We start from the raw sequence: 10,577 nt of genomic DNA, 5'->3' as shown, positions 1-10,577 counted from the left end.
GCGCTCTACCACTGAGCTAAATCCTCAACCCCTCTATGGTATCTTTTTAAATATGAACATATGCTTGAGGAAATCTAAACTTTTCTCTCCCGGTATTGTGAACAGTCACTACTCTTGTTCTCTTGTGAAACATGCTGGGGTTTTGTTTGTTTGTTTTACATTGCCCCAAGAAGATAGCTCTGCACTGGTGGTCTTTTTTGTTTTACTAAATTACAGATCAGATTTGTCAACACCCACCATGCTCATCCACATGGAATCCTAGATGATCCATGGAAGTGATGGCATTAAATGTGCAATCGCTAGGTGACAGATATTAGGGATGTAGTAAATCTAGGAGGGATGTGGTAAACCTTGATCACATACTCCATGAGCACTGACTAAGTATTACTGACATATGGGTAGAGCATCCAGAGCATTTTCTGGGGAAAGGCTTCAACTGCTCTTGCCTTAGACATAAAAGTCAGATTGTGGAACATTAGGATGGCTTTGAGGATGAGAATTTGCCACACAAGGTCATAGATAGAGTGTATGCACACATACACACACAAACACACACATACACACACACACACACAGAGAGAGAGAAAGAGAGAGAGAGAGAGACAGAGAGACAGAGAGAGAGAGAGAGAGAGAGAGAGAGAGAGAGAGAGAGAGAGAGAGAAGCTCTCCATAGGTGGCCCACTCTGCCCTCTAATTCGATGAGCTCCCACCACAGTCTCCCCAGTGCTAGGAGGACAATCTTCCATGAGATAAAAATCTCAGTATTTTTCTATCTGAATAACTCTCCATAAAAATTAGGTTTGTCTCTAGTATGAACTTTATAAAGACATTTTTTTTTTTTGCCTTTTCCCATCCAATTAGCCTGGAAATCTATTTCCATTGGGTTAATTGTTTAAAATTGTGAAAGCAATTTCATGTGCTTATAGAGGAAATGTAGGCCAAGTGGCTAGGAGAAAGATCAACATTAGCTTGAAGGATTGTTGATTATTTCCTAACAATTTATATTGTTTTCTAGTTTGGGACAGTTTCTGTTTTGCTTTTGTTTATAACAGAAAGTTCCTTGAGGAACTGGTTTTAAAGGAAGTCCTATTTTAAGACTGGTATTTGCTTTAAAATGAAATATATTGGCTTAACTTTAGCTACCTGGGTTTGGATAACTCTGAGAAAATTCGTTATAAAAGGCTGGTGATGTCATTCAGTTGATCGAGTAACATGCACAAGTTACATACACTAACATACACAAGGCCCAGAGTAAGATCCCCGGCACCATAGAAAAACAAAAAACATGTGTACATTTATAACAAAATTCCCTCTTGGAGATTATATCAGTCACTATTATTTTCATGATAAAAATACCATGATCATAAACAACTTAGAGCAGAAAAAGATTATTTGGGCCTTGTGATCCCAGAGGGAGAGTGACAGTGGATTCTACAACAGTGGGTGGCTAGGGCAGGGAGCTGAAAGATCACATCTCTCACACACACAGGAAGTAGAGAAAGCAAGATGTGGGCGAGGCTATGAACTCTCAAAGCCATCAGTGACCTATTTCCTCCACCAAGGTTGTACCCCTAAAGGTTCTATAATCACCCAAATGACTAGAATTGAGTGATCAAGTACATGATTCTATGGGGGATGGTCCCTGTACAAATCAGAACACACAGAGACGCTAAAGGTATTCTGAGCATGTACATCAAGATTCTGTTACCAGCAAGTGAGGTCATTGTAGAAGCCAATGCGTCATTGGCCAGTTTAGAGTGGGGAGCTCTTAGTTTAGCTCCAGGGCTGTCCTGCAGCTCTGTGACATGAATGACCCTTCTTTTACATGTGTAGCTTATACCCTATAGGCTTTCCTATTATTTTTGTGCCACCATTTCAAAAATGTCTGCTCATCTGATCTGACTTCTGTAATGGCTTTTGTGATATTCTGCTTGCCATCTTGGACTTGGTTCTCTTCTTCCTAACTCTCAGGCTTGACAGTTCCCACTCTTTGAAGCTTACATTAAAGTTCCATTTTATTAATTCAACCTGTTTTCATAAATGAGGAATGATCTCTTGGACAAGGATTGATGGTAGCAGTTACACCACGATGCACTAATTTTGTATAATAAAAAACTTAGGATAATCTAGAAAAGGAAAGTTGCCATTTAGTTTCACAGTATTAGTAGAAGGCTCTCTGGAGGAAGGGGTGCCATGTGACTCTGAGGAAAGGAGACTAGTGGTCCAGCACTACCCCAGTCAATGAACTGTATTTAGTTGCTGTTTCTAAAGCTTTATGAAAAAAGTGCTTGTGTTCACATAGTTATTTGTTACATTTGGCAAGGATTATATTTTAGGACTGCATTTGAACTTTTAAATGAATAAGGTCAAAAATTCCACTACACAGTTCAAAACTTGCCTGATGTTATTCTCTAATCCCTTTTCTTTGTTATTTAGGAACAGTCAAAAATAGAAGCAGCAATGAATATGTGAGTCTCTCTCTCTCTCTCTCTCTCTCTCTCTCTCTCTCTCTCTCTCTCTGTGTGTGTGTGTGTGTGTTTGTGTATTATACATGTGCACTCATGAGTATGTGTCCATGTGTGCCTATAAAAATAAAAACAAAACCCAACTGTTGATTTTTGTTCTTTTTAGACTGTCATACTGTCCAGGCGTAGACTGTGTTTATGGACAGTGTGGTGAGCTATCCCCTGATGCTCAGACTCTTAGACGTTGGCTCTAGACTTTCAGACGCTGGTAGGAGACCATTTGGGACAATGAGATCGGTTGTGCAGGACCCTGTGTTCTCCACTTCTGGGGACTCTGATGTGGTGAGATTGAATCAGGGAGGGAAGAGGTCCAAAAAGGCTCAAGCTGGAAGCAACAATTGGCACAAAGTTGTGATAATAACCAGTCTATATAGAAAGAGACTGGTGTGTGTTTCCTTCCTGAATGACTCTGTGCAGTAAATAAAATAAAACCAATAATTATCAATGTGCAACAGGGCCATATTCATTATAAAAATATTCAAATCAGCATAAATCATACTGTCTAAGCGATAGTCTTGAGAACTGCACTGGAGCAAACTTTGCCATCTGTATTCTTGAGAAATAGTGATACAACTGTTGCCCTGGTATATTTAGAGCTTAAGTGAAGGTCTTTTGGGTTTGCAAAAGGATTTTTATGGGACTTTTTGGTATAAAAAATAAGTCCTTATTAAATGAATTAAATTTGTTTTCATATATACAACTTGTTGTATAAAATCACTTTGTTTTTTCATCTATGAAACCTTTTTTTTCTGTATACCAAGACTTTTTTGTTCTTAATGAGAATAGTAGGATTTTTCACTAAAAGTTTACTCATTAATAAGTATAGATTTACCTTATTCTTAGTTAACTAAGTCACTGCCTTTTGACTTCCTATGTGTTTTTCTTCCTGTTATGATTTTTTTCAAGATCAAAATTAAATAAGCTAATGGTCAGCGTGCATCACTAGCATTATGCCATGCATTACATATTAGTATTATACCTACTTTTGAAAACTCTTCTCTCATATATTACATCCCCACCACAGTTTCCCCTTCTCCAAGTGCTCCCTCCCCACTTCTCCCCTCCCTCAGATCTACTGCTCCTCCATTTCCCTTCAGAAAACAGCAGACCTCCCTGGATATCAACCAGTCATGTGTCTACTGTTCTGAAGAGCTGTTTTAGAAAAGTACCATTCCCACTGGCTGCATGCCTTCAAGTCTAGTTCTGCTTATTTTATAGAACCAGCTCAGAAACTTATGTTTAGGATTCTAACATGCTAGAATGAGGAAAGGAACTATATGTATTTATATTGCTTTTTTTTTCTTATGTTGGTTATATCTAAAATGTTTTCGGCTAGGGACAGACAAGTGTTTGTTATTCAAGCACAAGTACCTACATTTGATCTCTAGAACCAATGTTAAAAGCCTGGCACATTGCTGTGCCCTCACAATGCCAACTATTGTTAGGGGAGATAGGCAGATGGCTGAGGTTTGCTGTCTAGTTGTCTTAGCCTTCATCTATGAGCACCAGGCCAGTGAGAAACCTTGTGGCACATACTCTTAATTCCAGCTCTTGTGAAGCAAAGGCAGGTGGATCTCAGTGAGTTTGAGTCCAGCCTGGTCTATGTAGTAAGTTCCAAGACAGACAGATTCAGCTACCTGACATCCTGTCTTGACAAAACAAAACTAAAACCAGCCAAACAAAGGCACATGGTGCTTGAGGGGAAATGACAGCTTCCATTAGGTACATCTATGCATACTTGCATGCGTATACATATGTATATTTGCATACATACACAGGTTTAATTTATGTCTTTTAAACATTTTGATTGCATTTAAGTTTATTTGCATGTGTGCATGCATGTGGAAATCAGAGGGTAGATTGAGGAGGTTGTTTTTGCTCTTTCCTTGTGTGTGTGTGTTCTGGGGGTTGAACTCAGGTCTTCAGGCTTGGTGCAAGTGCCTTTCCTGTCTGAGCCACCTTGCTGGCCCTGTTGGTTACTTCTAATTAAGGACTCAGGGTACTGTATAGACATCATTTGTTGTAAATGAAAATTTTACACTTAAAAGTAATTGAGGTATAAGTTAATAAATATTTTTTATGAAAACAGACTTGTACAGAATATTAATACACAGCAGTTCACTTCCTTTAGGAGGCTGAAAAAAATCCCAAGATTTCCGACTGGAAGATGTGCCCACTAACAGCTGTTTCCTATAATTGGAGCAATTTGCATGCAGAATAGAGAAAATGAATTATACAAAAGGGTGCAGAGAGGAACAGCTATAACTCCCTGTCGTGTGCAGCAGCCCACAAAATAAACTTCCTTCAAATGACACTGGCATGATTAATTCTAAGCAACCTGGACACCAAACTGCCATCTAAAAATATTTTCATTAATTCTTTAAGGGTTTCATACAAAGAAACTGCCTTTTTGCAAGGGCCCCACAGCATAGAATGCCAAGAGTGTATAGTGCTGCCAGCCACCAGCCTGCTGGGTGAGGAGGCTACATGTTCACCCCAGTGTTCAGGTCATTTGAATATTCATGAAGGTTGGCAGGTGGTCAGTGGATAAGTGACTGCCACTACTCTGGGTCCTTTTGCTCTTTCTTTTTATTTAAATTAGAAAAACATACAAGATAAAGTGAGGTGCTTCATTCTTGACTTTTTCTGATGTCAGGTTTGGGGAAATTTTCCATCAGGTGAACTAAAGAAGGCAGTTGGCCATTAAAATCTTGCATTTAGCTGAGTTTGATGGCATATACTTGTCTGTAATCCTTGCACTCAGGAGACTGAGGCAGGAGGATCAAGATCAGGCCAGCCTGAGCTACATGATGAAACACTGTCAAGTAGAAACAAAAGTAAACCTGTGTTTTCAACTTCCTTGCATACCACCAACAATTTTAAATAAAACACGTCCTGTTTATTATGTTACCTACATGTGGTCACCTTGCACATTGAAGCTATGCTTACACATGTATAGATGGTGTTTTGTTGTCTGTTAAAGTGAAAGTTATCGATACCTCCAACCCGAGGCCATGGATGACAGTCCTGTGGTCCAAATCCAAGCCTTTCTTCTTGCTGTTTCCATGTTGTTTTCATCTCAGAGGCTGTGTGGTGATTGGTTATCTTAGGGCCTGCTAACTGGCATGAGGATGGATCTTATACATTGTTGCACTCATACATATACATTGCTGCATTGTGTATATGTATCATCTTGGTTGCTTAAGCTGTAGTAATAAAGTACAATGGTCCTGGTAGCTTAGAAACTGAAGATACCTATTTTTTGCAGTCTGGTGGCTTGAAGTCTGATGTTAGAGTGCCATCATGTACAGATTCTGATGTGAAGATCCTAGTTATGACTGCTGATTGGCTTCCTGCTATGGCCTCATGTAGTGGAAGAGATCAGAGAGATCTTTGGATGACAATAGTGACTATGACGATGATGATGATGATGAACACCACTACTTCTACTACAATTTTGCACAATGAGTTGGATTTTGAGTATTTTCATCCCCTCCCCTAATTCCTCTGAGCTCCAACATCCCTTACCTCCCAACTTTGTGTCCCCTACTTTCCCACCACCCATCAAATCCAATTTGTGCTGGCTGGATATCTTACACTAAATTCCCCAACAGTTATCAGCTAGGAGAGTTCCATGTCCTCTTCCTCTCTCCATATTGCAGTTTGGTCTGGCTTAACATTGCACAGGGCTTGCCACTACTGTTATGAGTTCATATGGGCAACTGTACACTGTATCCAGAGGATACTGTATCTCTGTGTTCATTCACACTGTCTCTGGATCTTACAGTCTTTTGCTCTATCTTCTGAAATTGTCCCAAGCCTTTGGAAGAGAGGGTGTGGATGTTTCATTTAGGGCTAAGCATTCAACAGTCTCAAATTTTCCACACCTTGGCCAGTTGCGGGTCTCTGTGTTAATGGCCGTCTACTACTTCTCTGAGGATTGGAAATACAAAGTACACTCAATCATGAAGGTTTCACCTTCTTAATCACCCCTCACAGCACTCATGTGATGCTGTTAACACCAGAGACTAGAATGTTACCATGTGAGTTTTAGGAAACACAAACATCAGTATCTAGCAGTCACCATGTTTACTCTTCAGGAGCAGGTTCCAAAGTTCAGAGAAGCGAGGCAGCTTTGTGAAGGTAGTCTGGAGTGTGAGCTACATTGTAGCTTTGTGCTCCGGTGTGCCAGCTGTTACACCCTAAACACCTGTCATTCGCTTTAACTTGCCAAGGTAAAAGAGTGTGTGTTTGTCTGTTTCCTGTCCTTGAGGGAAGGGGAATAAACGAGTGGGGGTTTTAGTATAGGGTTAGACAGAACTCTGTCTAGTTTCAGAGTAGTGATTTAGACAGTTAATGCTTTGGGTGGTATAAGGAGGTACTTCGTGGCCAGAAAGACTTTGTGAAGAAACTAGGATCTGGATGAGAAAGGAGAATGGAAGCATTGAGCATAGGTAGGAAGTGTTGGGCATGTTTGAGGGCAATCAGAGTGCAAATGAAGCAAGAGGCTCTGGTGGAAAACAGTGGGGATGCCTGGAAATGTGACCTGGGCTGAGGACTCAGAGGACTGGGGTATGCATCTTGACATTCAGTATATCCAGTTTCCCTTTCTTACAGCAGGAAACCACCATTTAAAGAGACTCCTATACTTTATGTGTGTACTTGAGTGAATATGTGCACCACATGCACTCAGGAGCTCACCCAGCTTAGAAGAGGGCAACAGATCCTTTGTAACTGAGGTTAGGGCAGCTGTGAGATGCCATGTGGATGCTGGATACTAGAAATTAGGTCTCCTGCAAGAGCAAGGGCTCTTAACTTCCCTGCTGGCTCTCCAGCCCACAAGACCCAGTGAGATTCAGTTGGCTTGTGATTGTTTTAATATAGTAGAAGGTTTAGAAGAATGAAATTCAAGGCCTCTGATTCTCTAAGACCTTGGTCTATTTTAAGAAGTAATAACTATTTGGTTGTTTTAAAAAATGTGTTATTGTGGTGGGTTCTCATTAAACCTCATTATGAGGCATCAGAAAGTGGAAGCAATGAATCCTAGTGTGCATGAGAAGTGACAGCCTGGAGTTTCAGGTCTGTTAAGCATACAGGGTGTCTCAAAGGATAGAGGCCTAGGCAGGCAGTAAGTTTCCTTAACTCCCAGTTTGGGGTGTTTCTTTTGTTAGGAAACTGTAATTCTCTTGTTCTCAAGCTTCCTAGCACTGTGACTCTTTAAGACAGTTCCTCATGTGGTGGTGACTCCAACCATAAAATTGTTTGTATTGCTACTTCATAACTGTAATTTTGCTAGTTGTTATGAATTATAATGTAAATATCTGCTATACAAGATGGTCTTAGGCAACCCCTCTCATAACCCAGAGGGAGAGAACTAATATTTTACTTTTCTTGAGGGTGTGACCAAGACTGACTGTAGTGAGCTACCCTCAACACAGATTTTAATTTAAAAATATAGATTTGGCTTTAGATAGGAAAATTTTGCTATGGATCCCAGAGAAGAAGAAATAATAAAAAATCGGAATCTCAACTGTGAAATGGGCAATGGCTGTGAACATTGGGCCTGCTCTAGATGGTGGAATGTTTGTTTTTTAACATATTTCTATTTGTTGTTCTCATCTTTTCTGTTTTTTCTTTTAATGTTGCAGTGTGCAAAGACCCACCATACAAAGTAGAAGAGTCCGGGTACGCTGGCTTCATATTGCCAATTGAAGTTTATTTTAAAAACAAGGTATGTAATCTTTACCCATTATTCCTCCAGAATCCTCTGTTAACCAACAATACTTAAAATAATCCATTAATAATTCTAGCACTATATACTGTTAAAGCTAAGCTTGGCTCCTTAGAATTATGATTATCACAACTTTTAATAATAGTGGCTATAAAAAGATAATTTTAATCAACATTGAATCAGTTTATATAAAATTCACTAAATACTCCTTTGAAGAGTGACTGCCACTCTAAAAAAGATAGAGATATTTGTAAAGTAAAAAAGAGAAATCAGATTTTTTTTTCTAGGAAATGTTTCTATTCCTGCTTTATCTCAGGATTTTTCAAAAATCAAATCCTGTATTATATTAAACTGATGAACATACATGGCCAATATATAAAGTTATTTCAGCCTGAGGTATTTTGGGTTCTGTTGCACTTAAAAGATGTCATCACTATGTTTGGGGAATAGTACACAGACTACAAGACGCATGGGGAGGTAGGAGCATCCTTCTCAGAAGGTCATCAGAAGGATTCTGTGTATTGACAATGTGTGGAATATTTGGAACATTATTTCCTTTTTAAGTAAACATTTCTTAAGTGCTGGACTTCTTTTCAGCATTGCTGTTCTGGGCTTTGTTTATAAACATGATAGACTCTTATCTTTTTATCTTAGTGCTATACATTTTAGACACAAGAAGGTACCAAATTGATACCATAAACTGGAGTGGTCTGTGCATGAGTGGTGAAGTTAGTTCCCTTACCACTAAGTGCCTGTGCCCTCAGCTGCCAAAGCTATTGCTTGCTGCTGCTTCTCTGTATTCATTGGATCAGTGATTTTGCTTACCCACAGCAAACCATTCAACCCCATGGCAGGCCTGTAATAGTGCCCAAATTTTTTTAAATAACGCTATTTCTTACTTTCAATTCAAAAGTATTATAGTGCCCTAAATATGCCCTAAAGTGAGACAGTTCACTTTTGGAAAAGAAAAAAAACAAATGAGAAAAGAGAATTCAGTTCTCTAAGCTAGTACTCCATTCAAGTCTGGTCCTGGACACTGCAGCAGCTCCCAAGGGCAGATTAGAAAGCTGTTTTCACAGTCCACCAGAGCCATGCAAGCATCATCCCTGGGGTGCAGCCTAGGATCTACATACGTACTTCACAGACCATGTTGAATGACTCTCTGTACTCAGGATCCAGTCAGAGCTGTGGCAACCCACTCTTTAGCACTCAGCACTTTCCACAGCAACAGTGGCTTTTCTGTGTCTAAAAGGCTTAGCCTTTCAACTCATCAAAGCTTTTCTTGTGACCAAGAGACATAAGATGACAGTAAACTATCCTAGAAAATAAGAATGTAGCACTAGCAGGGTATGCTTTATTTTTCCTATGATTTTTCTTTCTCACTGTACATGTCTACTTACTACATTCCTGCCATGCCATCTTTTACAGCCTTCAATCTCCATTAGTTAGTGTGCTCACAGACAGACAGACAGACACACACACACACACATACACACACATACACACAAACAGAACAGGGGAGAGAGAGGAGGGGAGGCAGACAGAGACATACAGAGACAGACAGAGACAGAAAAGGAGAGATGCACAGAGAAGAGCAGAGACATACTTGACAGTAACTCATTTTTTTTGTAGTTACTTATTTTGTTTCTCACTTTGTCCTTGACTGGATGCTAAGTGCTTTCCATGTTATTTTATTTAGTAAGTTTTAAGAACTTTTGAGAAGTGGAATCCATCCTTGTTATGAGATACCTATTCTTTCTTGTGCCGGAATAATATTAATAATTCACATTTTGATTTTTATTTGTATGTTGGTGGCCATTTGACTGGTCTCCTCTTTGTGACTATTAAGAGTATTGTTACTGCTTTACATGTTGGCACATATTGAAATCCCCCTGGATAAATGCCTACATAGAATTATATGGTTGTATGTAATTATGTTTGACTTTCAGGAAGCTACTGATTATATTCAAAATTACCTTGCCATTTTATGCATTTTATACTACCTTTAGCAGTGTATAAAAACTGGAATTTTTCTAATGCTTTTTATGTTCATATTTCTTTTTAACTGTACATATCCTGTTGGTTGGAGTACTATCTATACTCCATTGTGATTTTGATTTGCATTTCCTTGGTGACTTAAGATGTTGAGCATCTCTGTATGCTGATTGTCCATTTACTTATGCTCTCTGGAGAAGTCCCTTTTCTGACTTACAATATTATTTTTATTTTTATTTATTTATTTTTTAAAGAAAATTCTTTTTTTTATTTTCTTTATTTACATGTAAATTTCTCCATTCCCAGTTTCCCCTCCAAAAAACAAA

General features: G+C 39.1%; 1 protein-coding gene across 3 annotated transcripts in view; it reads left to right on the top strand.

Annotated features, from left to right (window-relative positions):
* Mllt3 (MLLT3 super elongation complex subunit) overlaps window positions 1-10,577 on the top strand; it is a 254,022-nt gene that overhangs the window by 146,215 nt on the left and 97,230 nt on the right. For all 3 annotated transcript variants that reach the window (XM_031377818.1, XM_031377820.1, XM_031377819.1), the window contains exon 3: window positions 8,174-8,256. In XM_031377818.1, the coding sequence (XP_031233678.1) occupies window positions 8,174-8,256 (83 nt within the window). The remainder of the gene's footprint in view (window positions 1-8,173; window positions 8,257-10,577) is intronic.

Source organism: Mastomys coucha, unplaced genomic scaffold, assembly GCF_008632895.1.
Source record: "Mastomys coucha isolate ucsf_1 unplaced genomic scaffold, UCSF_Mcou_1 pScaffold18, whole genome shotgun sequence".
Classification (NCBI taxonomy): Eukaryota; Metazoa; Chordata; class Mammalia; order Rodentia; family Muridae; genus Mastomys; species Mastomys coucha.
This window is presented reverse-complemented; position numbering and strand designations above follow the sequence as displayed.